The sequence below is a fragment of the Tetranychus urticae genome, chromosome 1, assembly GCF_039701765.1.
Source record: "Tetranychus urticae isolate SD_2017Ah chromosome 1, NJAU_TeUrti_SD_1.0, whole genome shotgun sequence".
Lineage (NCBI taxonomy): Eukaryota > Metazoa > Arthropoda > Arachnida > Trombidiformes > Tetranychidae > Tetranychus > Tetranychus urticae.
Window position 1 is genome coordinate 19,743,668 of NC_142958.1, and position 27,817 is coordinate 19,771,484.

A 27,817-nucleotide genomic window follows, 5' to 3' on the forward strand; every position below is an offset into this window, starting at 1 on the left:
GTAAAGTTGCTCATGTGAAACCAGAAACCTGATAAAGTTTAGTCTAGCAAAAGTGGACATTTCACAGAAAAGTCAAACTGGCATAAACTAGCGATTAAAATGATTATAGTGATTTTCAAATCAGGGAAACATTTTTTCCCTTTTCACTGTTTTGTTTTCAATTTTTGACTTTTGCTGAAATTTTATTGCTTTTTACTCCAAGGGTTGAATGATTATCAAATGTGTTTAATATTGATTGACTTGAGTTTCACTTTTCATTGAACTCTCTGTAAAACAGTAAAGTTTTGAACAGAAACATTTTGTTCTTTGGAAAATTTAATGGCAGCTTGGATGACAGTTTCAATTCGAAAATAATTCTGATTGCAATTGTTCTAATGATGATTTTATCTGCATTTTTCTTTTCTTCCTTTTCTCTTTTAGCATTGTAGATGTCATATTTTTCATTGACATTGTGCTCAATTTTCATACAACCTTTGTCGGACCTGGAGGTGAAGTTGTCTCGGATCCTAAAATAATACGTATGAACTATCTTAAAAGTTGGTTCATAATTGATCTTTTATCGTGCCTACCATATGATATTTTCAATGCCTTTGATGATGTTGAAGAAGTAAGCATTAAAAACGCGTTACAAAGTGTTAACCAACAACTAGAATGTTAAAAGTTCAACTATTACTCTGAGAAAAACTTTTCAAACATTCCACAGGTTTTCAGTTAAACATCAATCGACGCTCTAAAAAGCATCAGCTTACAGTGTTTACAGGCAAAGAAAGGCTTAAAGGCGAAAATCAAGATTAGACCAGCGAGTTGAGAGTAAATGCTTAAGTTGATTGACCAATAATCAAGTCTTCACACAAACACTGAATGTTGATATTTTAAAGCCGAAACTTGTCATTTAACAAGAAAACTTTAAAATTTTTGTCGTAAAATTATTAATGACTGTTAATTGTTGTTTACATTTGCCTTTTCCCCAATCGATAGCAAGGAATAGGAAGTCTTTTCAGTGCTCTTAAAGTGGTGCGTCTCCTTCGTCTTGGTCGGGTTGTCCGTAAATTGGATCGTTACCTTGAATATGGAGCCGCAATGCTCATTTTACTTTTATGTTTTTATATGCTGGTTGCCCATTGGTTAGCATGCATTTGGTACAGCATTGGTCGTTCAGATGCGGAAAATGGTTTCGTTTACGGTTGGCTTTGGAAACTTGGAAACATAACAAAAGTAAAACTCATTCTTTACCAAACCACTTTTTCATGAACTTTACCCACTAACCTTTTGTGACCCAATTTTTTCTCTCTTTACTTTCCATTCCCAACCTTAACATAATAATTAGCAACCATTTAATTTCACGGTAACCGATGCTACAAGTATAACAATGAGACCAGAATTAACTGGAGGCCCTCAGCGTGGAACCATGTATGTCACCGCCTTATATTTCACCATGACTTGCATGACTAGTGTTGGATTTGGTAATGTTGCGCCGGAAACTGACAATGAAAAAGTTTTCACCATTTGTATGATGATCATTGGAGGTAATTAATTAACCTTTTAATGTTAATCTAAATAAGAGTAGAAGGAAAGAGACACGGAAAAAGACAAGATTTAAAGTTGATAATTATTCAAATGAGAGACTCCAAGACTCGAGGGACTCCATGAAATGAATTTTTCATTTTTTCCTGTTCTCTTTTGTTTCCTTCAATTTGGTTGAAAAAGGTGAACAAAAGAGTTTTTTTTGCCTGAAAAGAGAAAAATCAAAATTTCTCAAATTTCACCAAAATCTCGACAAATTTCACCTTTTGTTTTCGCTTCAACCCATTATTGAACAATTGTCGAAATTGATTAAAAAAGATAATTCCAATCGAGTTACCTTTTCTGCTAATGATTGGGAAAATTGCAACAATGGGCCAACATTTCAATTCTCTTTTCACATTCACATTATTAGTCATGACATTCCTTGCACCATTCTCATCTTCATCATCATCAGCATCTTATTTTTATTTCACTTTTCTTTTGTTCCTCGAGTGTTGCAAAGCTTAATGATATTCAAAGGCCCTCAGGGGGCCAATCGATTATCAAATAAGAATGAGATTGAATTGAACAGAATTGGCAGGGACATGGAAAAGTCATTTACTTTCATGATAACTTTTGATCATTTACCATTTACTCTCCTTTACACTCGCAATCTACTTTATCACTATTAATGATTAAGTCAACATTATTTGTCTTCAATTCAGTGGGCGATTCAGGGAAAGTCGAACAAAGCAGGCGAAGAAGAAAAAAGAGAAAAAAATATTCGACAAAAAAAAATTCTTCCAACCTTATTGTGAATATTAATATTAATGATGAATCATTTAATTACATCAATAGTAATTATTTCAACCTCAAAAATGGTTTGAAGCGAAAAGGAAATGAAAAGAAGGCAAAAAAATAGTCAATCTGTTAACGCTATTAACATGTTGACTGGGAGTGTAAACTCCCAGTAAAGAAGGAAAAGTAAAAAAATTTTCTTTTCTTCTTTACAGCTTTACTCTATGCAACTATATTTGGTCATGTAACTACCATAATACAGCAAATGACTTCGGCAACTGCTCGTTATCATGACATGTTGAACAATGTTCGTGAATTCATGAAGCTTCATGAAGTGCCCAAAGCATTGAGTGAACGGGTAATGGACTATGTGGTCTCCACTTGGGCCATGTCGAAGGGAATCGATACTAAAAAGGTTCTCAGTTATTGTCCAAAGGACATGACGGCCGACATTTGTGTCCACCTTAACCGTAAAGTGTTCAATGAACATCCCGCCTTCCGTTTAGCCTCTGATGGTTGCCTTAGAGCTTTAGCAATGTACTTTTCAATGGACCATTCGGCGCCCGGTGATTTGCTTTACCATTCAGGTGAATCTATTGATACACTTTGCTTTGTTGTCTCGGGTTCACTTGAGGTTATCCAAGATGATGAGGTGGTCGCCATACTGGGTAAAGGTGATGTGTTTGGTGATGCTTTCTGGAAGGAGCCGACCATTGGCCAGTCTTGTGCCAATGTGCGTGCTCTAACATATTGTGATTTACATGCAATAAAGAGAGATAAATTACTCGAAGTGCTCAACTTTTATCATACTTTTGCAAATTCATTTGCTCGCAATTTAATGTTAACTTATAATCTAAGGCATCGGGTAAGTAAAGATTACACCTGAACATGATCATTCATTGTCATGGGAAACAATTTAGAGAAAATCGAATATTCGAAATATGCAAAAATGTTTATAAATGTTTATAATTCAATGAAAATCTGAACTTCTATTATCGAATTTTCTATTCACTTTTGCCTTCAAGCGTTGATGTTGAAATTGTTTGCCAGATTGACTTGCGATCAACTCTTTGTACTTTTACTCAGTTTTGTGGGATTTCGAAATTGAAATTGACAGAACTTTCAGCTCGTTTAACAGACATTTTTGAATCAATGATTGAATTGAGATTGCATTTCAATCTTAAATATATTTCTTGTTTTATCTAATAACATCATTGAGTGTTGAATCGATTTATCACATTTTATATCACATTAGATCACATAGAATGCTGATGATAAAGTGTCTGCAAAAATGTTGATTGTCTTTGGAAAAGTGGAAAAAATGGAAAATTATTTTCAAGAAATTACTTCAATTCTCATTATATTGAGTTGAGTCTAAAACGTGTTCAATTTCTTTTCCTGAAAATTTTAATGTTCAGAAGAACAAAAAGAAAGTCGAAAATTTTGACCAAAAGAGTCTAAAGACGAAGATTGCAGATCAATTGCTGGTAAAAGCAATGATCGCTGTTGCTAACAAGTGAACCACATTTTTCACCCAACTTCAACTCTCATCAACTTTCATTTTACTCCAATTTTTTCTTCTCTCATCAATCAATTCTCATTCCCTTGGTTTTCAATTTTTTGTCAACCTTTCTCCTCGAACTCGAAGAAAATTTCCATTAGACAAATCTCTTTAAGGTGATTACAAGAATATATCATAATCGCTTTGATAACGATGATCACTTTCAGAATGCTGGTTTAGCCCTCAATAAGTGAATCAGATTTGGAGAAGGGTTTATATGCAAACTTCATGTCGACCCAGTTTAACCTTGCTTGGTTAACACTTTAATCACATTGTCTCTTCCTTTGTCTTCTTCTCCACCCACTTATTCAACATCATCTTTACTCTCATCTTGACGACTCTCAACCTTAAAAATTGTCTAAACTCGAGAGTAAAGTGGAAAAAAATGATTCTTTACTTTCAACCGTTTCTTTACCAAATCATTTAGATAAACATTTCTTTTCATTCTTGTAATGATAATCCGTTCAATATGAGATTAATCGGTTGATTAATATCTTGCCATCATTCGAGTTGAAAGATGTAAACACTTTACTCTTTAATATCATGTATCGTCTTGCAACTCTCTTCAAAGGAACACAAAAATTAATCGGATTTAACTCATTTCACCGTCAATTTTATAATCGCTTGTTAGTCAGCAAATTTTCATTCTTCAATTGTAGCACATTAAATACTTGACGAACATGGAAACTTTGAATTTTGTATTTTCAAGAATTTAATAGCAATTCGTTGAAGGTTTCCAGGTTTACCAGATAATTGAATATTGTTTTGAAATAATCAATGTTATCGATTCTGGAGCTTCTTTTTCCTTGTTTACTTTTTCTCCTTCCAATCATGATATTAATGTTGAAACATTTTGAACATAATTGATTTCCATTGTCTTCAACTCATTAAACTATTTATTAAACTGTTCATTGCTCTGAGAGATTCATTCAGTTCATTTGCCTCTTTTAATATTCAACGTTTTTCTTTGACCTTTTCACATGAACAGATTTTTGTGTTCATGTGAAAAGGATTAGATGATAATGATCGTGTTGAAACATTTGTTTATGCGCTTTTCTAATTGACTTTTTCTCTTTACTCTTCTTTAGCTTATTTTCCGTAAAGTTGCCGATGTTAAAAGGGAAATGGAACTTGCTGAACGACGTAAACACGATCCTCAACCAGACCTTGCTCAAGATCATTTAGTTCGTAAAATATTTTCCAAATTTCGAAAACCTTCAGACACAAGTTCAGTTCCAACCTTTTCCCGGCCTTCATCATCCAATCCACCGACAATTCCCAACACGGCGGTTAGCAGTACTGATCCAGAAAAGGGTTTCCCTGGTTCAGGTCATGGTCTTCCTGGTTCGGGTGGAGTTGGTGGTGGCGGTGGCGGGGGATTGGCCATGAGACTGGCAGGACTTGCACATGCTGCCCATGCTGCCAGTGCTGGAACTGGTGGTGTTGGTGGTGGAGTGGCGCCTGGGGAAAGTTTACATTCAGAGAGCAACAAGACTTTTGGTGAATCCAACATTGGTGATTCTCGTGGTTCATCGGCTGCAAGTAAAGCTTCTCGATGGGCTGCAGCCTTGGCCAGTGCAGCAACCAACAACTCGATCAATGCTGCTCTTGGTTTGGATAAAGAGTATGATGACAACAACTCGGGTGGTCGAAGAACTGAACTTGTTTGCAAAAAGTCGGAACACATTCATGTGGTTAAAGACATTCGTCCACCGACACAGGGTAACAAATGGCCGCGAATACCAACCTCTTCAGGAAGACCTGAGACTATTGAGGAAGCCAAAGAGCCTATTGAGATAACTGGAACAACAACTTCATCGACCACAACAAGTATGGGCACAACGGGTAAAATGACGGGTGATTCGACGGGAGAAAAGGGCGACACTAAAATTGTCTTGCATCCAAAGAGCATTAATAATGTTGACTATCAACAAATTGTGGCCTCACTGATCGATATGAGGGTCGATTTAAAGTTGGAAATTCAAAAGCTCAGTTCGCGTGTAAATAAAATCGACGATCATTTGGCGTAAGTAGAGACACTTTAAATTTCAAATACAAAAAATAGCGAGTCACAAGAAATTTCGAGCACAGCAGTCTTCATAACCTCAAATATTGATATACGATCGTGATTTAGGTTTGGATGAGATTCTCAGCTTTCCTTCAAATTCTCAAAACAGATTTCCAAAAAATTTACTCAAAACTTTTCATTAGCTTAAAACTCTGTTAGATTAACTTTAGGCAAATTCAAATTAATCTTTCAATGTATGAGAGTTTCAAGCATTTGTGAATTTCGCTTTCAATCAGTTCCAATCATGTTCATTGTAAAATGTGAGGCTTTGATTGTAAAATGAAAAACTAACCTTTTAACGAAAAAAATAGAAAAATTTGGTGAATGTTAGAATCTTTTGCTAATGCTAACAGATGAATATTTTTAATGAAACATTGTCTAGAGACGAATGTTATTTATTTTCATTGATATTGACTGGATAATAACAATTTTTCATGTAAAACATTTTCAATGGTTACATTGACAATTATAAAAAAATTGTTTTCTTTTTAACACACTTTTTTATTTTCATTTTTATTCTTCTCTTGTTCATTCAGGGAATTGAGTGAAAAAGTATCCTCCCTGTCTTCTGTTTATCAAAGCAATGCTGCCTCACCCAATCCAATAGCCAATCAGCCTGAATTTATGCTCTCACCAGTTCCAAGTAATGTTCACAACAGAGGAATCTCAGAGGATGGTAAAGGTGGAGTTGTGGTCAAGAAGAGTCAAAGTGATAAAGGAATGAGCACAAAGAGTAAAGATTCAAGTTCAAGTCAAGTTAAAGGTTCCCGTTCACTGAAATCATCTTTCCTCACCAAAGTGAGTGGATCTTCAAGCCAATCACCAAGTCCAGCAGCCGCTTCAAGTGGAACAACCTTTTTCGGTTCCGGACCAGGACCAGCAAGTTTACCAGTTACACAGTCAAGTAGTCAGTCAAGAGCAACTCCAACAACCGGAGCAACAGCTCCAGCAACATCAACCAGCACAGCCTCAACTGCCATGAAAGCAACAAGCAAAGTGGACGAAGTGCGAGCAATGATGGAAACCGAGATTGCTGAACAAGACGCCGGTGCAACAGATGAAGATCCCGATTTAACTTCAAAACTGTGAGACCCGCCAGCAACCATTTTACTAATCAAAACAATCCATCCAAAAATGCACACAAAACATTAACCTTAAAAACCTGGAAAAGCTCATCAAGAGTTGTTGGCGAACCGAAAATTGTGGATCAAAAAGGACAATTGAATAGATTTAATCAGATAAAATACTATGCCTGATACAAAATACTCTAATCACAATCAAAAGAATATCAATTTTTTTTTATTTTATCATCATAAAAGATGACCATAATAATACAAAAAATCCCGCTGACAAAACAGCTCAAATTGCAACTTTCGTCTGACCAGAAGAAGACCTTTTGTTCAACAAAAAGTGAGACAAAAACTGAGTTCAAAATGATGATCAATATCTTCATTCCTTCATCACCATCATCATTATGATCATTGAATAGTCGGACGCAAAACGGACCAACATTCATCAATATCATTCTTTTTTTTGGTAAAATTTTTTGTTCTTCTCAGCGCATCTTCTCAACATTGTATCATCATAAATCACCTCATCACTCCAAGGTTGACCTGGCTCACCTTAAATGCCTAATACAAAATGCAAAGCGGACAGACAACAACAAGAAGAAAACTCATTTTACACTTAACACACTTACAGCACTTGAGCACTTTTCCCGATTCCTCGCCGTTTTCCCGTTTAACCTTTTCTCTGTCCATTCAGTTTTCAATTCAAGTCTTCATTATCTTTACACATTCAATGTAAACATAAAGATATTATTATCAAACCTCTTTCTTTTCCAATGATAATGATTACATTCCTTACCATGTTACAAGCACAATATGTTGTTGTTATTATTGAGATGAAACAAAAATATGATATTTTGACAAAAAAATATAAGAAATGAAGAAAAAACTGAAATAATTGTCAATTCTTGTTAATAATTACGGTCTTTTTGTTTCTTAAAATGGATAAAAGTGACTCAATTTTTTCTCTCATTTCATTTCCACTTTTCTTTCAATTCTGTCTTCTAAAACATTTTCTCCTCCCAGGCAATTTACTCAGTAAATATTACTATTAATAATGAACATTCGTTTCATTTTCAGGTTAGTTGGCTTCATTACTCTTGCCTATTTAAACTAGACACTTGAGGAAATTTTCAGTGAAATTCAAGTTTCTTCTCAACTCTGGCTGAGAAAACGATTGAAAACCTAAATATTGATTAATGATGTTGAAGCAATCAATTGAACCTTCAATATTTAACCGTTAAATATGTTTACATTGAATGTAATCAAATTTGGTGTTCAACTGAATAAAGGTTGACACATTTGTTTATCTGACTCTTGTAAGGGATTTTCAAGGGATACTTTGGGTCAGCCTTAAGGTATCAACTCAAGGGAAACATAAATAATTGGTTTATCTTTGGACAACAACAACAGTTATTCACTTAATTGAAAATCATGGCACAGTTTATTTAATATGATAATGGATGTTGATATTGTAATAATTGGACGACAAATGAGTCGAGTAAAAATGATTAAATCTGGTTCATTAGTAAACAAATTGTTGGCGGAAAAGTGAAAAATAATTTCCTCTTCTTCTCTATCATCATTTGGGTTAAATTGAACCCATTTTTTTGTGGCTCTCTGTCCAAGATTGAAATTGAAACAAACAATTCCAACCGTCTCTGGTAATGGCAACAATTTATCAATTCACTTTCATCTGTTTATTAGTCAAAAGCTAAATGATTTAGCTTGCATTGATCAAGTTTGGGGAAATGGTTAGAGATGCCATTTTTGTCAATCAATTTTCATTAATCGATAAATGGTCAACACTTAACATTTGTTTGTTAACAGATTAAACTTGGCTTTGCTTGTGATTGATATTTTGTGATTATTTTTCTGGTCAGTGTTTGGGTTAAAAATGTGAAAAACCTTGTTCTAAATGAATAATCATTTGGGTTTGAGTTTAGATTAATGAGGTTTTTTTGGCTCGCTCTGGTTCATCAAAATGACAATCAAAGATTTAGGAATCTAATTTTGTTTCATTTTCATTGGTTTCAAAATGGAAATGTTTTTTTAGGTTCTTTCCTTTTTTTACTCTCAACTTGCTTCTTGACCAGTACCTTGTTTTGGGTGTGGTAAAAGTGGACAGATTGATGATTCTTGTTTCTCCATTATTATCATCTTCATTGTAAAATCTTCAAGTTCTGGGTGTGAAGGGAATGAAAACTCTTGAAATTATCATTTGGGTTCAACCTTTTTCTTTTTACCTTTTTTTTCTTCTTTCCTTTTTTCTTCTCATTTTCAACTGATTTGATGGGCTTTTTTAATTACTGACTCTTGTCTTTTCATCACTCATTTTAAATCAGTTGATCAATCGACTGAATTTTAATGTAAATTCAACTTTGAAAAGATTACATTTTAATGGTTAAAGGTTTGTTTACAGTGGCATCTGTATTTGCTTAAAGAAGTTAAAAAGATATCTTTATGTTTGTTTTGCTTGGTAAAACTCCATCTTGTGAGGATAATAGATAATATAAAGCCGCTCTTGAGATAAATTTGTAGTCATGGCAATGTTTTGAGATAGCAAGAACTTTTAAATCTTCTATCATGAAATCTTACCCAATATCTCTTCCAATAGATCCGGCTCTAAAAAAACTGAACCAATCACCTTGCTCTTTAAATCTTTTTAAGGGTTGTGTCATAACAATCTACAAAACTACAATCACTGATCCAACAAACAGACGGCGCTGGTTTAAGCCGTAGGGCAAACAGATGATCCGAATCCTTACTTAAATAAAAATCCTGGTATCTAGACGAATAAACAATTTATCATCTATCCTTTCGTTAATGTTATTTATTTAATTATTTTTGCTACTTACGATATCCTTTATTTCCTCCTCCTCCGTTATGACTAACAAGGCTACCAGAGATAAGATTAAACAAGCTTGTCGACTTTATACTGAATTTGCTGTTGAAAAATCAAGATTAATTTGTAAAATTTGTAAAACTCATATTTCAATGACTAGTCGAACCAAGATGATTGAATTGGAAGAACATTTTAAAACTATTAACCATTTGAAATCTGTGCGTGAAAATCCAGCGGATGCCCGTGAGGGTAGTGAAACAGCTTCTTCAACTGGAAACCTTTCAGCAGATGAAACAAATGAGACGAATGAGACAAATGAAACCAATGATATCATTTCTATTGGTGATTCGGCTAGTAATGCTAATCAGACCTTTCCTTCGATACCACCCAGTCCCGCTGCAAACAAAGGTGGTGATGTTAAAATAGAAATGGACGATGATATCAAATGTGAATATGAAAATGTAAAGACTTTAATTCGACCCATTAAACAGGAGCTGGATACAAAAGCTGTTGATGATTTTTCACCTGCTAATCAACTGTTCTACACTGATCTAATCGAGCTGTGTCTTAATGTCAACATTTCTCTAACCAAATTTTCCAGCCCAGAATTTTGCTCATTTTTCAGCAAACACTTCAAAAAACCTATACCAAGTTTGGATAAAATTAGAACACATGTTTTAAAGCCCATGTATGAAACTAAAATCTGCAAACTCAAGGATCTTGTTTCTCAACATAATATCTACTTAATTGTCAAACAGCATTGGTGTAACGGTCGTGGAAATATTGTTACCCTTATGGTTGGTGTACTTGATGGAAAACCTTCAAGATCTCATTTATACAAAGTATCTGTGATGGAAAATGTTGATCTGACTACTTTATCGCAGGAAATACTTGCTATACTCAACAATTTGTACCGAGGACTAGCTTTTGACAAATTGTCTCTACTCGTCACCGATAACTGTCCTTTGAGCATACAGATCGGGCAATTTCTCAAAACGTTGTTCCCTAAATTACGACATGTGATTTGTTTGATAATTACTTTGGATTCATATTGTGAAATCTTTCGTTCGGAACACAAATTATTGAGTGAATATGTTTCTATTGTCAATTCTATCTTCGATTCGTCACCAAGTTTATCTGCTCAATTTAAACATAAGGCGTCCAAAGCTATCGATTTCCCACTTGGACACCCTAACTTGTATGGAGCTCAATGGATGGAAGCTGTTGAAACTTTTTGTGGCGAATTCTCTCTAATCAACTCAATTGTCGACACAGCACTGGCTGGTTCTAAGATCGATAATCTACTGAGGGAAAAGATTGATCGTTTGTACATTTTACTTGAAAATAAAGACCTACAACAGGAAATTATCGATTATTCTGGTTATCGTTCTCTGAAAGAGACAATCAAAATATTAGGAACAAATATCTACAACTTACCTCTAATAAAAAGAAGGCTCGAAGAGTTGGGTCGTCACCCCAAAAGAAGTGCTTTAATTAATCTGGTCAAGGCTACAATGGTTAAAAATCCAGATCTTGAGTTCATTTTAAACGTGGCTGAAGATCTCAATTCTAGTGACGAAGGCGCCAGCAATAACATTTTTATGCATGCACCACTGTGTGTTACAGACTCCTACAAATGTTTTAAATTATTCCAATCAATGGTGGAAGAAAATGGTGATATTGGGGATTCAGATCTCGAAACATTGACCTTCTTAGCATACAACAAAGATCTTTAAGCTGAAAGTTTGCGCCTTCAAAATAAATGCAAATCGCCTTGTTGGTCGTTTCATCTTCAAATGTTTTTATCATACTCGACAATATTGATCGTAGCGAAGTTACATCAACCCACCATTCAACTGTCTACTGTTTTTATTTCAAATAATAACTCATATTTTTAATCCGACATTCCTGGCCATGAAATAGATGAAGTGAAATTCTAAATCAGTGCATGGACGTTTTATAAACGCTGTCCTAAAAAAGCATGCCTTCTTTTACCGAATTTTATGACATCTTCGACCTTCACCCATAGAAATTCAACATTTCGCTGCCTCAATAAAGTGAAGAGTTCTGTTTATTCTAATCGTTTCTACAAATCATTTTAAAGCCATGAATTGACAAAAGTGCTTAATTATCAATAGGGTTTACATAATCCCTTGGCGAATTTAAAAAATTAACAAATTTCCAGAGTCTTGGCGATAATTACAAGAATATAAAGTTTATTAGATCAATAAAAAATGAGTTATTAGAAAATGTAGAGTTAATCAGTAATGCATAATTAGCCAGATTCTGATTGCAAATATTCTTTATCATTTTAGATAGTTTTGATAAAGAAATGTCGAGTATATTTGCTCATTTGCCAGTTGATAAGTCCATCACTAAATGGTCAACGAATTCTGTCAACAAGCAGCTTAACAAGTTTACCATTTGATCACAATCCAGTGTTGGTATTTAATTATTTGGCTACTGGACTAGATTGGAAGAGAATGATTGATGCAGAGAATCTTCATCTTCCTCTTCAACTTCTTGCTGATTGCTTTTATTGTTTCCTTGACCATTTTGAACCAATGCTCTTAGAACTTCATCAACTTCTAAATGGAGTGTTGCCTCAGTACCCATTTCAGCCTCAGAATTAGATGTATGTTCGGTTCCATCAGTTACAGGCAAATCTGTTGTAAACATTGATGCTGGGAGAGAAAATTTCAAATTAAAGGTTTAATAAAAAGTAAATTTTCAATAAATCTTACCTGTATTGTCTGATCTTAAATGACGACGAATAATAATTTCTTCTACACGCAAAGCGTTCAGTTGTTCATCAACTCGTTGAAGTAGTTTGACCAGAATTTTCTCCTCTTCTTTTAGCTTCTTTAATTTAGCTCTAATATCACTAGATTGATTTCCTGATATGTTCGACATGGCCAACTGATTAAGTAAAGATTTGCCTTAACTATTAGTTATTGCATTACGACTGAATGAAAACAAATATGTTTACCTAAATCAAGAGCGGTAAATTCAAATTGAAATGAAACCTGAAAACATAAAAATCTAAATAGTTCATTGGATATTTTATAGATGTTCAAAGATACACTTTATCTTTGTCACAATTGTAAGTTTAATACAAAAATTTCAAAGACATGAAAGTTCCGATCTACATTAACAATTTGTTAATAACATCTGCAAGAAAACCTAATGACATAACCACGGTTACGGCTACCGATATTGTCTAGCAACCAAAGAAAAAGCTGCTTTACTCTTTGATAATAACCAACCAAACTGGTTTGAATCTCTTTATTTTGAATTTATCAAGTTGACAATTCATTTTGTTTTTATTTTTTTTTGCTTTATTATTTTTGTCCTCGCCAATATGTCATCCGAAGAAAGTGAAAAAGTCCGTAAGGAGTTATTGGATCTACAAAAGAAACGAGCTGATCTGGAACAAGAAATCTTGGTTTATCAAGACATTCTTAAATCGGTAAGTCGTAAATTTCCATATTCAATGATAATATCGATAAAAACAATTGCAGAATCTTAATAAGTGCCTTTTATGTGTCCCTCAATGTAGTTAAATATTGGAATGAATGAACCACTGGTTGACAAAGAAGGATTTCCTCGGAATGATGTTGATATTTATCAAGTACGAACAGCAAGGAACAAGATAGTCTGTGAGTATTTTTTCTAGTAAAATTCAATTTTTAAACTTATATAAGATTTTGACCCAATTTTTTTCTAAATTTAATTCATTAGGCTTGTCAAATGACTGCAAAGATTTAACTGAGCAAATGGAGAAGAAGCTACACGAGTTCCATGCTATGAGCCGTCCTGGTAATGGAACCTCTTAGCTAATTTACCTTACATTTCTGTGCTTTTATTTTGTAAACAAATGCTGTATTGAATATCAATTGTTATCCAACAAAACTCTTTTCCACACCAAATAATCAATCACACAACCAATAATAAAACAGATATTTATAATTAAAGTTCTATTCAATTCATCCTACACACATTTGTCATCACATCTAACAATCAGTATCTCAAACCAAAGCAAGGATTGAAAATCATCTGGTTGCTTCTTGTTTTTTCACATGCATTGTATCTTTTCATTTTCACTTTGTTTATCACTCTTTGATCAGTTTATTGTTTAATTTGATTATTTTTAACTTATGTTCGACAATTAAAACAATATTTTACCATTTGTGGTAAATTATAGGCAAATTCTGTTGGTTATTTGATTGTTTCTTCTTGCAATCAACATTCAACTGGTTATACACTATACAATTCAACTCAACATTAATCTTTTGCTACTCGTCATACACAATCATCTTTGAAATCATTATTGTGTTCTCTCATTATCTCAATATCATTCCGATTTCGTTGTCATTCTACTAGATTCATGTAAAAATCATATTTTTCTCATCAATAAGCTCTACTTACATGTTAATAGCGTAAAGATTGAACTTAAATTAACCTTCAATTGACCAACCATAGAAGGAAAATGGGTATGTAATGGTTGTTATCAACTCTACTTAATTTAGCAAAATTATTACATTGTATATCTATGTTTCAGCTGTAGATGAGCATACATGAGCACAACAAAAAGATCAGTCCCTATAGTCTTTAAATACAATTATAGCTGATTAAAGTCACTTGGTCCTTTAGGTATTCACTTTTGAAATAGATCTTTCATTATTGAAAATAGAAATGCTATCAACAAAAAATGAAAGCTAACTTGAGTTAACACAATTATTAATTTCCACAAAATCTTTTTTTCTTTCTAGATCTGCTGTTAACTGGAGCTGCCTGTTACACGCAGTCTTAACTTTTGCTGTCAAGTTTACGCATATCGGTATATTCACAAGTTTTGAGTCCATCAATAAAAATCCATTAAAATTACCAGCAAGAGTTGAGGATCGACAAGATAGCTGATTCAGTGGATTCTGACTTTAATGTCATAATATTATCATCTTCTTGAAGGCCTTGTGTTTTAATTGATGATACACTGTAATCCGTAGCCTGGAAAGATGATCGCTACTCTATCTAAAAATGCATTTCTTTGTAAATATCTATCAAGGCCAACCTCAGTTATTCAGTTAGGATTACCTTGCAATCATCTGATTCGACCTTCATCTTTACGATCATATTGTAATCAAGTCAATTGGAATTCCATTACCAGAAGTAAAAGAAGTCGACTCTTAATTTTTTCTTCTCTTACCATTTCGACCATAAGTTTGATCGCTCACAGGAATAAATTGAAAGCAAAGATCGTCAAAAAAGATGAAGCTTTTGAGGCTGGCAAGCGACTGGAAGGCCTCAAAGAGTACAATAAACTTGAAGTTAACCAGCACAACAGCAAAGAGAATGGTATTTGGATCATTTTTCGCAATGGTGTTTATGATATAACAAAATTTATCGAGGAACATCCTGGTGGCGATAAAATACTACTTGGTGCTGGTCAAGATATTGAACCGTTTTGGAATCTTTATGCTGTTCATAACGACCCACAGATTTTCAAGTTGCTAGAATCATATCGTATTGGTAATTTACTTCCAGATGATGTTAACACTGAAGGTGTCACTCAGGCTAATGATCCTTACCAGTTTGACCCTAAAAGGCCTGGTTATTTTGCTGTTCGTTCAGCTAAACCTTTTAATGCTGAACCTCCTTTAAACGTTTTGGCAGACTCCTGGTTGACTCCAAAGTAACCATTGAAATCAGTCTGAATTTTTATTTCAATTTCTAATTTCTTGTTTTTTTTTCTATTTATAGTGAACTGTTTTACATTCGCAATCATCTTCCTGTTCCTGATATTCAACCAGATGAATATGAGTTGGAAATTGAAGGTTTTGGAATTAAAAATCCAATAAAATTATCTCTTAAAGAGCTAAAGGAAAAGTTCCCAAAGCATACAATTTGTGTTGCTATTCAATGTGCCGGTAACAGAAGATCAGAGATGACAAAAGTAAGTTCATGGCTTTAAATTTAGTGTTTCTTCAATTGTCTTTCAAATGTTACAAATCAACCAACCTAAAGTCTCTAGTCCATTCCATTTTAATTGCCAATTCTTCGAGCGATTCAATGTGAAATTAATTTATGTTAATTTTAGTTAATTTATGCAAATTTCTACGTATATTAGGTAAAACAAGTAAGAGGTCTTTATTGGGGTGGAGCTGCGATAAGTAATGCGAATTGGTCAGGAGCCAAGCTGGTTGACGTTTTGAAGTATTGTGATGCTGATTTGAACGATCCAAATATAAAACATATTGTCTTTGATGGTGCAGATACAGATGCAACGGGTAGCTCTTATGGTGCTTCGGTTCCAGCTGAAACTGTAAGTTTAAGCCTAGTATTGATTATTATTAGAAGTAGCATTAACAAATTAATATTGTTTCAATTTTATTCTTCCATTGGAAACCTAATTAGGCTTTGGACGGATTAAACCAGTTTATTCTAGCTTATGAAATGAATGGTGTTGACATACCGAGAGATCATGGTTATCCAGTGAGATTAATTGCTCCAGGAATTGTTGGTGCTCGTAATGTTAAATGGTTAAATAAGATAACATTGTCAGATGAGGAAAGCCACAGCCATTGGCAAAGAAAAGATTACAAAGGATTTTCACCCAATGTTGACTGGGATAATGTTGATTTTGAAAAATCACCATCAATCCAAGAGATGCCTATTCAATCGGCCATCTGTGATCCTGTTGATGGCTCTACAGTAACTCCAAACGCAAATGGTTTCATTACGGTTAAAGGTTATGCTTGGAGTGGAGGTGGTCGTAAAGTGGTTAGAGTCGATGTTTCCCCTGATGGAGGAAGTAATTGGATAACAGCTGACCTTGAACAAGAAGATACTCCATTGAATCGAACGTATTCATGGACATTATGGAAGGTAATTCTCACGATTTCTTGCCATAAATGCTAATTCACTATAAAACCATTTTTAATTGTAACAACTTTTAATTTTTTCTTATCCCTACTCAATTTTAGGCTGATATACCAGTTGCCTCTTTAAAACAAGGATCAAATTTTCAAGTTGTTTGCAAAGCAATTGATTCCTCTTACAACAATCAACCTGAAAACGTTGAACCGATCTGGAATTTACGAGGTGTATTGACCAACTCATGGCATAGGATAAATTTAAAGTTAACTTGAAGCTACAAACAAAGTCTATAAATCAATTAGGATTTTATATTTTTATGTAACTGAAATTATAAATTGTATTGTTATTGTAACGCAATCCATCTCATAATCTTTGCATTGACTATATTTTCAAAGCATTGAGTGAAAAATGCAATAAATTAACTTTTTGCAGTCATATGTCTATTAATTGTAGTATCCAATTGTTTAAATATGGAGACGACCTATTAGTGTAATGTACAATTGAAAATGTTACCTTACACATTGTCTAATCTTTAAATCAATCGTTAATTTCATAAAATGATTATGATGAAGAAAAAGTAATCAATTTTAGTGAGCAAATTTTATTAGCTTTTTTATCGTCAAATTAATCAGGTAAGAAAAGAAGCATTTTTTCTTCTCTTCTCTTCTTCTTCTCTCCTCTCCTCTCTCTTACTCAATGAAATATCATCCTTTTTTTATACACATACAAATGTACAGATACACTGACTAACATACATTCAGTATATCATTAACCATGTCAAATGAGAAAGTATCAGAAGGAAAAATGAAATCTTGATGAAAAGGATTGACTTAAGAGTAAATCTGATTGCTTTAAAGTCGTATTTTTTTTACAACTTGTGAAACAACTTTTGTCCAAAATGGCCAGAGATGCTTAAATGATCAGATGATATCATTGGATTACATTCAAATGAATGACTTGAAATGTATATTAATATATATTTAATATAAAAGTCAGACAAAGTCACTTAATTATAATAAAATCTCATATTGAGCCTCTCAAAATACATGTGAATATACAATATGATGAATGGTTAATAAACAGTTAACTCAAATTTAATGTAAAATATTTCATATCAAGTTAGCTGTATTAAGAAACGCATAATAATAATTGTAATGACAATAGCGAGTAATACTTATGATTTACGTTAACCAATAAAGTTTATTAATTTGATTCTCAATTGATGATCACTTGGTACTAAAGGTAATATCTTTTTGAATAAATTAACGTTAAAACTAAAGTCAATTAGCTGATACTTGTCTAGTCTTGGAAGTTAATGAAAATTAAATGACAAAATTGAGACGATTTTTGGTACAGATCAAGTAGTTTGACTAGTTGCATGTTAAACATCATGATCGTCTAGTCAAACTTGAAGTTTACTCATTTTTAGCTCTCAAAAACTGGTAAAATAAATAATTTAAGATACTCATAAAATCTATCAAAACAAGATTAAAATCAACTGTAGAAGAAAAGTTCATCTCACAACCAGTCAAACCACTTGAATCTCAATCATTTCTTCTTTTTACGTGTTTCAGTCTTTTTCTTTTCTCTTCATTTCACAATTTCAATTCATTATCACTGAATAAAATTTTTTTTCTCAAGTTAATTGGTCAAAAGTTATGTTTATTATTTACAATAAATCAATGAGTGATTATAGATAATCATGATTGAAAATCATTATTGATTTGTCTTGACTAATCTTTTCAATTAGCGAATACAGTTAAACCCATTAACTTGACAATTTAAAAAGCTAGATATTTCTCTCTCTAACAAATGTAACATGATTGAAGTTAATTTTGTTCATATACATAACGAGTAATTGGTAATACAGATTGAAAAGATTAAATATAAAATATTGGGAATACAAATATATAATGTTAAAGGTTTAACTTGTGAAAAGAGGAAAAATTTTCACAAAATTTTTTGGTTAATCAAGAAGTGAAAACAAAATCATAACCAAATGTTAGTTTGAAAATTGTAATATATAAGAGAAGTGAATCAATTTTCATTTGGTAAATCCTCCAAAACTCTGCCCGCAAAAATTTAATCAATAACATCATTCCTTGTCATCAGCGATTGATCCAGAAAAGCACAAAACATCCATTGTTATTGCTTTTTGCACCATGGTAGAACAGATTGATAGAAATGGCTGTAAAATAGCCATTTTGTTGATTAAGATGTGATGATGAGTGTGACAAGATGATGTCAATGATGATGAAAAACAAAAATAAAAATAATTTTTCCTCTTCTTTTCACTTTTATGAGATTATGAGAAAGAAAACTAAAGCTAATTTTTGTAGACTGCAAGTGATTGCATTGATGGTAAAGGTTGAAGATGGTCAATGATTAAATTGGTGGTAGTGAATCTAAGTTTTAAGCCGATTGGCGAAAAATCATTTGCTTGATTGTCCATATGATGGATAGGCCACATTTTGCTTGAAAAATCCTCGTACATTTCCTGGTGGATAGTAATTACAAGCAATGTAAATCCTCTCTGTGCGAGGGCTTTGAGCTGCCGCACAGCCAATCTTTTGGGTGTCACGCCAAACAATTTGGGTGAAATGACCGGTTTTAGGTGAATATCTTGGCCAACTGTATTGATACAGAGATATTTCATTGTACCAATTCATGACGGCATCTTGACAGGTTGGAACTGATCCTTTCCTCCAATACAAATTTTCACCATAACGTAGTCTCTTTGGATGTTCAAATATATCGGTGGATGCCATGTATTGGGCTCGTTTCAAGGCAAATCGCTCCAACTGAATAAAAGAAAATAGAAACAAAGAAAAGAAGACAATTACTAAATTGAGTTGATAGTAAACAATTAACCTCTTTTGTCTTTTTGTGAGTTAACACATATTTCTTCTTTTCATAGTTAATCACAACCTTGATTCTAAATCCATTCTTTCCTTTGATTAACACTTGCACTTTTCCTAATCCAGACAGGTAATTAAATTCATTGTTTTGTTAACAATGTTAGTGGATAAAAAAGATTTTGTATTATCATCAGATGTTTTGTTTTTTCTTCAACTCTTTCCTCTGTTATTTTTTCTAGTTGACAAGTAAATAGCCAACCATCTGATGAATTTTGATTGTAATTTTGGTATCTAAATATAATTTCTTGTTAATAAAATGAAAAATGAACAAGGTTAAGTGATAAAACAATTTCAATCGTTGTTGGCTGATGAAAACAAATGCAAAGGAAAATTGTGTAAAAAAGAAGGGATAATCATAATTATAATAATTATAATAATTGCTGTGAAGCTGTCAAGATGGATTGATAAAATGAAGAAGCTGCAATGAATTTGTGAGGAAAGCCCAGGATAATCTTGAGATCATTACTATCAGGGTCATTGTTGGTTAATTTTTACTTGCTTAATAAAAATATAATTGTTTCGGGATATAATATAAGAGAAAAATAAAGGAAATCTAACCTTCTCAGAAGTTCTGTAAACCAGGGGGATTACATCATTTCAATGTTTGGAGAGGTTGAATGTAGAAATGAAAAATAACCAAAGATAAATTCAAGTAATCATTGAAATGAATGTTTTCAATTTCTGTGTGAATTTGCTAGATCTCTCACATTTAGCTATTTAAAAACAGTATTTCACTTAATTTAATATTCAAGGAAAAATTGAGAGTTGCTGTTTAAATTATCATCATCATCAACATCAGAATCAATATTAACAGATAAGAATCAGCCTGGAGAAGAATTGGTAACAAATCTTTGAAAACAAAAGCTAACACTCGATTCAAGTGTATCAATTAACCCTGACTATTGAAATTAATGTAAAATTGATAAAAAAATCAAGTCATTGAACGATTGGAGATTGCACTGTGCCTGAGACAAGTTGATTCTTATGCCTAATACTGATGGTTGATGTTGATCTTTTGGTAATTATCATGATAATCACACTCGGCTCTTTGAAAATATGTCTGACTTTAGATGTACTTGCGGATGGTGTTAACTGTAATAATGACAACAAGACCAAGGTTAGTGATGAGGTTAACAAAAACAAAGATACTGAATTTGATGGTCACTTGAAAACAGTTGTGGACAGTGTTTCAACTAGCTGATAACAAAATTTTTGACAGCAGAATGATGAGTTTGGTAGCGATGAGAAACTGTTAAGTTGAGAGTTAATTACGATTAGGCCTTAAAATGGGCTCTCATCGAGAAATAAAGGCCTTCTCAAGGTAACCATCAACTTGAAAAATGAATCTTATCAAATACCAAGAGACTCATATTCTGTCTTTCATGTTTTCTGAATAATAAATTAGTTGGAAAGAGAAGAAGACAGTTTACTTTCAATTCTTAAAGATTCAAATCTAGATTAAAATTACAGTTGATGGTCAAATCAATTTATTTTCCTGATATAACCAACACAAACATACCTCATGAATAGATAAATTTCAAGACATTTTCTTTGTCAATGTCCTTTGAATGTCAATGAATTTTCTTCCAAATTGAACAATAGTCCAATATTGAAACCAACAAATGACATTCAACTAACAGTGCACATAAATAAATATCAAAGCACATAATCAATCAATATGTACTACACCTGAATCACTTTAGTCAAGGGTTGTAAACGGTTGATCAAAGAAAACATTGTCAACTTGAGAAATATAAATGTATTCTTACCCCTTCATCATATTCCAATGGCGGTGTTCCATGGAGAGCCCTCAGATAGTTGTGCGTACTCAGGCAATCTTGTCCTAATAAAAGAAATAAATTAACAAATAATTAAATCAATCAAAAGCTATTCAAGACAGCCATTAAAGATGACAGCACATGTCAACTTAGCAAACGATACACTAATTTGGCGCCTTTTACTTGCCAATCATAAATTAGCGCTAACTATGAATTCATGTAGAAATGAATTAAAAATGAAATTTAATGAAAACAAAACATACCTTTAATTGGTTGTTGAAGTACTTGAAAGACTATAGTTGTCAGTAACAATTGAACTAACATGTTTAATAGATTTGAAGATGACAATAAAAAGGTGAACAATGTAAGAACTATTATCAATATTATCCAATGAAGGTAAATGCGTAGATGTGTAAATCAAACGGTTGATATTGATTAAAATTGAAATTGAAAGATCAACAGGAATAATACAATTGAATGAAGGAAATATTGAACATTAAAGTAAACCAGTTAAAAAGTCAATGGCGATGACAAAAAAATATATAACCATTGAATGTGAAACGAAAGAGTTGAAGCAAAATGAAGCAGATTTAAAAATCAAGTGAAACCTTGTATTGATATTTCTCTGTCTCTCTATTTCTCTCTTTCTGTGAATATTTTGATAAATTCAAGACCAATAAGTATATCAATGAAAAAAGGTAAATAATGATGAAGATTTAATCAAGAAGGTTAAATATATTAATTAGAAGAAAAAAGAAGAAGAAAATTAGTCAACAATGAACAGGCAACAAATGAAAAGAGTTATTCACAAATGAGAAGAGAAGAGTCGTTTATTGAAATATACAAAACCAGGTACAAACATCTTCTGAATTAACGTGATTCCATGTATTCAGACTAATATTCACTTCGTTTACACCTTTAGGACATTTCACATTTGAAGGCTCTCCTCATCATCGTCATCATCATCATCATCACCATAAGCAACATAATCATGAGTCTCTTTCTTTCTCTCTGGTAAGCCAAACCACAAACCCCTTTCCAACTCCCATAACCCACCTGAACAAACCCTCCTATCTTCATTTTAAAATCTGTTTCCCTCTGTCCATATCAAAATCTTATCAGTTTTTAACTATCTTCAGGGTTGCTCCTTAAACTCTTTGAATCCCTTCTTTTAGCCCGATTTTTTTTTCTCATCATATCTGAACCATGATTTACTCAATTTCACGACTCCCACCAAGGTGTACCGTGTATGGTTACATCTGTTTCACTTGATTCTTGTTTAATCAACATTCGCTTTACTTGTCCTTCCAAAGTAAACCCTTAACCAGCTTCATCATCATTTCAAATGATGATAATTATGGTACATTTAACAAGATGAAAAACAGGTAAAAGAGACATTTTAACTGAAAACTGTGGGCCTTTAATGAACGGCACAAGATGCAGTAATTCATAAAATCTTTACTAATTGGCTCAATGATTTATCTTTTCCACCAAATTGATCAATGGATTGTAAAATGGTTTATTAAATAACCTTTAATTTACACAGATTCACTTTGAAGGCAACTTTCAACTTTCAAAGCTTTTAATTGTAAGACTTTTTTTCTTCGTCTGTATTTTAAATGTCGCTTCACAACCTGAAATCAGAATGGTCATGAATACTAAATACATGGCTTTATTGACTTCCAAGACTAGACTATTAAGTATCAGCTAATTGACTTTAGTTTTAACGTTAATTTATTCAAAAAGATATTACCTTTAGTACCAAGTGATCATCAATTGAGAATCAAATTAATAAACTTTATTGGTTAACGTAAATCATAAGTATTACTTGCTATTGTCATTACAATTATTATTATGAAATATTTTACATTAAATTTGAGTTAACTGTTTATTAGCCATTCATCATATTGTATATTCACATGTATTTTGAGAGGCTCAATATGAGATTTTATTATAATTAAGTGACTTTGTCTGACTTTTTTATATTAAATATATATTAATATACATTTGAAGTCATTCATTTGAATGTAATCCAATGATATCATCTGATCATTTAACCATCTCTGGCCATTTTGGACAAAAGTTGTTTCACAAGTTGTAAAAAAATACGACTTTAAAGCAATCAGATTTACTCTTAAGTCAATCCTTTTCATCAAGATTTCATTTTTCCTTCTGATACTTTCTCATTTGACATGGTTAATGATATACTGAATGTATGTTAGTCAGTGTATCTGTACATTTGTATGTGTATAAAAAAAGGATGATATTTCATTGAGTAAGAGAGAGGAGAGGAGAGAAGAAGAGAGAAGAGAAGAAAAAATGCTTCTTTTCTTACCTGATTAATTTGACGATAAAAAAGCTAATAAAATTTGCTCACTAAAATTGATTACTTTTTCTTCATCATAATCATTTTATGAAATTAACGATTGATTTAAAGATTAGACAATGTGTAAGGTAGCATTTTCAATTGTACATTATTCACGTTGTCACCCAGAAAATTCTGATTTTTACATTTTCGAAATGATTGATTGAATCGTGAATATTGAGACCGATGAAAGGCTTAAGTTAACCAGTGTTACGTGAGTCTGAATTTTAGTTTGCTTTACACCATTAACTATCATCACAAAATCGATGCTAATCAAAACCAAAAAAATTAATTTTTCATTTTGTGGATCTTTAATTTTACGCAATTTCAGCTCAACTATGAGCTAAAATATTAGCTTGGTATAGAACCTGAATTTGCCAACAAATTCTCATAGTTATAAATGATAAAAGATGGAATCTTTAAATATCGAACTAAATTAACAAAAAAAAATTGAAAGAAACCGGATTTTTTCCCTTCAGTAATTGCTTAGACTTTTTTGTCTCAAATCTTTTGTCGGTCGATACATATTTTGTTTAATTTAAATATTATTGATATTGGCTTTAAATGAATCACGTTTGATGTTAAATGCAATCAAATTGGTTTATATATTAATGGATTAAATTATTTGATTCAACCATTGTCTCACTCGAAATCATTTACAATATTAAATATTACTTTTTGAGACAATTGTTGAACTTTGGAAGAAAATATTATTTGTTTTAATTTCACAGTCTTTTTAAATGAGTGATGCTCCGTATGTACCGAGGGCTTCACGTTTCCAAAGTGATAGATCAACACCTTTTGAGCTTAATTGTGAACATGAGATACGAGGATTAGAATCGGATGGTTGAAGAAAAGCATTTTCTTGGACAAACTCTATTTCATTATTGTCACAATGAATACGAGCATAAGTTACGTTGCGAATTGAATTGAGTTGACCTGAAAAAAGAGAAAAAATTAAAAAATCAGTAAATTGAATAAGTGGTTAAGCATTAAAGGCAATTTTAGCTTACTTAAATCAAAGGAAGATGGTTGACCAGCATTTTCAAACCAAAATCGATCCGAAAATTTGAGTCTTCTAAAAGTTTCAGTAATGATGCAAGCTGCTGTGGGTCCAACATTTTGACCTTCAGGTCGAGGTTCAAGATTTAGACCAACAACTAAATCAATGTCATCAACAGATGTGTATAATTTTTCAACCAAGGGTAAACTTTCAGGGTAAAAGAACTCGGATAGATCAGAAAAATTTTTGGCTGTCTTGAAACCACAAGCTTCTCTCCATTCATTATAACCAGCTAAGCCATGATCACGACCTCTTTGAATATCGATGCTCACCAAATCAAATCCCCAGGGTTCATCTGACCCATGAGTTCCAGGAGGAAAGAGATGGTTTGTTATTGCCTCCGTAATTATATTATCTGCTGGACAAACGGGTTGACTTAATAATCCATTAATAATGGACTGGAAGACGGATGGTTTTTCATAAAATACCGATGGATTATAATACAATTTAGTTAATGATGTGTTTCTTGTTACTTTCAAGCTACTATCTCTCAGCTCGATGAAGCCTGGAATCAGTGTATGCAGTCTGAAAGCAGCTGTGGCAAACTCTTGAATAATGGCAGGTGACAAATTCGGATCATAATATTCATTGAAGCCGGACTCAAGAGAGTAAAGGTCGTACTTTTTCATCAAGTCTGAGCCTGTAAATTATGAGCAAAGATTCATAAAATAAATCTAAATTTGTGAATAATTGTACAATATTGATTCGACATGACTTTAAAACTAAAATAAGTTTATGTTCTATTGACTTACCAATAATTAGGGGTAAAAATTCATTGTAAGTAACTTGTTGGAATTCAGCAATCACGATTCTCCTGGCTTCTTGAAAAATTTCTTCATCACTCCAGGCGGGATTCAATTTTTCTAATTCTTTAGCAATTCTGTTATGTTCTCGTAACCAAGTGATATGCGTTGCCATTAAACCCGGTTGTTGATTGACTCTGGAGTCAGCACCCTCAAGACATGCGGTTCCATTGTTACAAATATCATTCTGTGGTGGCAAGATTTGTCCAGAGCTGACAGTTTGATGAGCTAGTTGACCACCAGTAAAAGCTCTCAACTTTTTTGAGGTTTCAAGATTAGAGCCATATACAATTGAAGCATCAACCCATGGGGTTAAGTTGTTGATTTGAGTACGTGGACCGAGAACACAGTTTTCTGGTAAACCAAATGCAGTTCGAGCAAAATTTAAACATGTCACATTATATTGAGAATAAAATGGATCGGTTTCAGGTATAATAATTGGAAAACATGCTGGGTGAAGAGATTTAGCGTCCAATACATTATTAGAAGAATCGCAACACGTGATTGCTCCACCGTTGGGTAAAGTTGAACCCACAACTTGAGTTAAATCATGATCAAGAAATTGGCCATAAGCTAGAGCCAGTGTATCCAAGTTGTGATGCGTCATTGGCCTATCTTTGAATAATGTGTTTGACACAAATCGAGCCAAAGGAAGAGTTTTACCAGAAGGTCCACTTAATTTGGGTGCATCAACAGAATCGTCATACTGTGGTAGTAAAACTCGAGCATAAGGTGTCAATACTTTACCCCAGTAAGGATTATCCAGATTGTTACATGAGCCATCAATAGGACGATACTTGGCATATTGATCACACGTGATGTTGTTAGTGCACTTGTCTGGTTCAATTATCTGGATCGATTTGAGAGTATCAACTTGTTTTGGTGTCTTCAGGCCCAGTCTAATAATGCAAAAGATTGGAAAAAAAATTAATAGCAAGAAAACATTTTTAAGATACAACATTCATATTGATAGACTTACTTTTTGGATAAACTTAGAGTCAACTGTTGATTATAAAGAGCTTCCTTAGATGACCCAGCATCACTGAGATTAGGAACGATTCCAAGATTGCGTTGATAAATTTCCTCTCGACTCTTTTCCTCACCATTTTCAGCTTGTCTTTTTACACGCTTTGATTCATGGTCAGCTGATATTTTATTGATCAAAGCAACAATTTGATCGCTGTTTAATTGAGCTTCTTCCAAAACAGATCCAAGATCTTCATTCGAAAGTAATGGCTTTGACAAATGTGAACTATCGTCCTGATAAATTGATGCAAGCACTGATTTAGAACCAGGATAAACGTCAACTATTAAAAAAAAGATTAATCTTACATTAAATTTGAGAAAATGGAAACAATCAAATTTGAACTCTTAGCAAGAAGCAATCAACCAACAAAAGTAACTCCATCTACAGAATGCATTACTAATCTCTAACAAAATTGAGATTAATTTTCGTTAAGCTTTTCAAATAAACTAAATCTGATTTCAAAGACATTAATGTTTAACTGTTTAAAATTAACATAATTTATACTTGCCACAATCATCTTTAACTGGACAACATAATCCTAGACGACCATCCAAGGTACAAAAATCCTCCAAATCTTCATCACTATCGGTTGAATGGCAGTCTGAATACAATGAACAAACTGTGCCTTTTGGACACTGAGATTTAACATTAACCGAACCTGACTGCACAACAGTAATTAATGTGAAAATTAAAGTCAACCCAATTGATTTGGAAGCAATCATCTTTAACTAACTTCAAGTCACAATAAAGCAACAATGAGAAAAGTCAATTCATTTAAAGAGTTTAAATTAATTATCCAAAGCAACTGACAAAACCAAATGACCACAGTCACTATTGAACCACTATTGAATTAATCAAGTCAAACAATATAAATACATTTTCTTAACAGACTATCAACTATCAATCTTTAAATGAACAAATTGTGATCAAGAAGAGTTGCCAAGACAATTTGGGAAAATTATTGCTTCTAATAGACAATTTAATGGTAATATTAAATATAACAATATAACAATTAATAGCAAAAATAACAAAAATATTGTTGAAATGATCTTCAATTACCATTGAGGCATTAAAGATGTTAATTGGATCAAACCAATCAATGAATTTTTCATACTTTAATGTTATTACATTTGTTACCTTGGATG

The 27,817-nt window shown here is 32.8% G+C and overlaps 6 protein-coding genes across 7 annotated transcripts in view; 3 read left to right on the top strand and 3 right to left on the bottom strand.

The window, feature by feature from the left end:
• eag (potassium voltage-gated channel protein ether a go-go) overlaps positions 1 to 7,969 on the top strand; it is a 59,734-nt gene extending 51,765 nt beyond the window's left edge. Inside the window, exons 6-11 of the mRNA XM_015940522.3 lie at positions 421 to 607; positions 979 to 1,215; positions 1,328 to 1,526; positions 2,517 to 3,166; positions 4,951 to 5,888; positions 6,467 to 7,969. Of these exons, the coding sequence (XP_015796008.1) occupies positions 421 to 607; positions 979 to 1,215; positions 1,328 to 1,526; positions 2,517 to 3,166; positions 4,951 to 5,888; positions 6,467 to 7,019 (2,764 nt within the window). The 3' untranslated portion in view covers positions 7,020 to 7,969. The remainder of the gene's footprint in view (positions 1 to 420; positions 608 to 978; positions 1,216 to 1,327; positions 1,527 to 2,516; positions 3,167 to 4,950; positions 5,889 to 6,466) is intronic.
• Positions 7,970 to 12,038: 4,069 nt separating this feature from the next.
• LOC107359123 (uncharacterized) lies at positions 12,039 to 12,942 on the bottom strand. The gene is made up of 2 exons (XM_015925574.3): positions 12,587 to 12,942; positions 12,039 to 12,526 (listed from the first exon to the last, which is right to left on the bottom strand). The coding sequence occupies exons 1-2, from the start codon at positions 12,753 to 12,755 to the stop codon at positions 12,303 to 12,305; spliced, it is 393 nt and encodes a 130-aa protein (XP_015781060.2). The 5' UTR covers positions 12,756 to 12,942; the 3' UTR covers positions 12,039 to 12,302.
• A 156-nt stretch (positions 12,943 to 13,098) lies between these two features.
• Positions 13,099 to 13,836, top strand: LOC107359124 (26S proteasome non-ATPase regulatory subunit 9). The gene is made up of 3 exons (XM_015925575.3): positions 13,099 to 13,311; positions 13,402 to 13,501; positions 13,584 to 13,836. The coding sequence occupies exons 1-3, from the start codon at positions 13,204 to 13,206 to the stop codon at positions 13,676 to 13,678; spliced, it is 303 nt and encodes a 100-aa protein (XP_015781061.2). The 5' UTR covers positions 13,099 to 13,203; the 3' UTR covers positions 13,679 to 13,836.
• A 356-nt stretch (positions 13,837 to 14,192) lies between these two features.
• On the top strand, positions 14,193 to 17,151 carry shop (sulfite oxidase). 2 transcript variants are annotated; one of them, XM_089266200.1, is made up of 7 exons: positions 14,223 to 14,335; positions 14,404 to 14,495; positions 14,615 to 15,534; positions 15,603 to 15,795; positions 15,970 to 16,164; positions 16,257 to 16,727; positions 16,826 to 17,151. In XM_089266200.1, the coding sequence occupies exons 3-7, from the start codon at positions 14,858 to 14,860 to the stop codon at positions 16,988 to 16,990; spliced, it is 1,701 nt and encodes a 566-aa protein (XP_089122326.1). In that variant the 5' UTR covers positions 14,223 to 14,335; positions 14,404 to 14,495; positions 14,615 to 14,857; the 3' UTR covers positions 16,991 to 17,151. The 2 variants fall into 2 exon arrangements, with proteins under 2 accessions (XP_015781059.2, XP_089122326.1); XM_015925573.3 differs by lacking the exon at positions 14,404 to 14,495 and having other exon boundaries at positions 14,193 to 14,335.
• A 1,208-nt stretch (positions 17,152 to 18,359) lies between these two features.
• On the bottom strand, positions 18,360 to 22,271 carry LOC107359297 (Golgi-associated plant pathogenesis-related protein 1). The gene is made up of 3 exons (XM_015925784.3): positions 21,678 to 22,271; positions 21,406 to 21,479; positions 18,360 to 19,519 (listed from the first exon to the last, which is right to left on the bottom strand). Exons 1-3 carry the CDS (start codon positions 21,736 to 21,738, stop codon positions 19,151 to 19,153), a joined length of 504 nt encoding a protein of 167 aa, XP_015781270.1. The 5' UTR covers positions 21,739 to 22,271; the 3' UTR covers positions 18,360 to 19,150.
• Positions 22,272 to 24,360: 2,089 nt separating this feature from the next.
• Positions 24,361 to 27,495, bottom strand: LOC107359232 (immunomodulatory peroxidase). The gene is made up of 5 exons (XM_015925709.3): positions 27,181 to 27,495; positions 26,625 to 26,952; positions 25,595 to 26,544; positions 24,793 to 25,482; positions 24,361 to 24,718 (listed from the first exon to the last, which is right to left on the bottom strand). Exons 1-5 carry the CDS (start codon positions 27,392 to 27,394, stop codon positions 24,516 to 24,518), a joined length of 2,385 nt encoding a protein of 794 aa, XP_015781195.1. The 5' UTR covers positions 27,395 to 27,495; the 3' UTR covers positions 24,361 to 24,515.
• Positions 27,496 to 27,817: the final 322 nt, after the last annotated feature.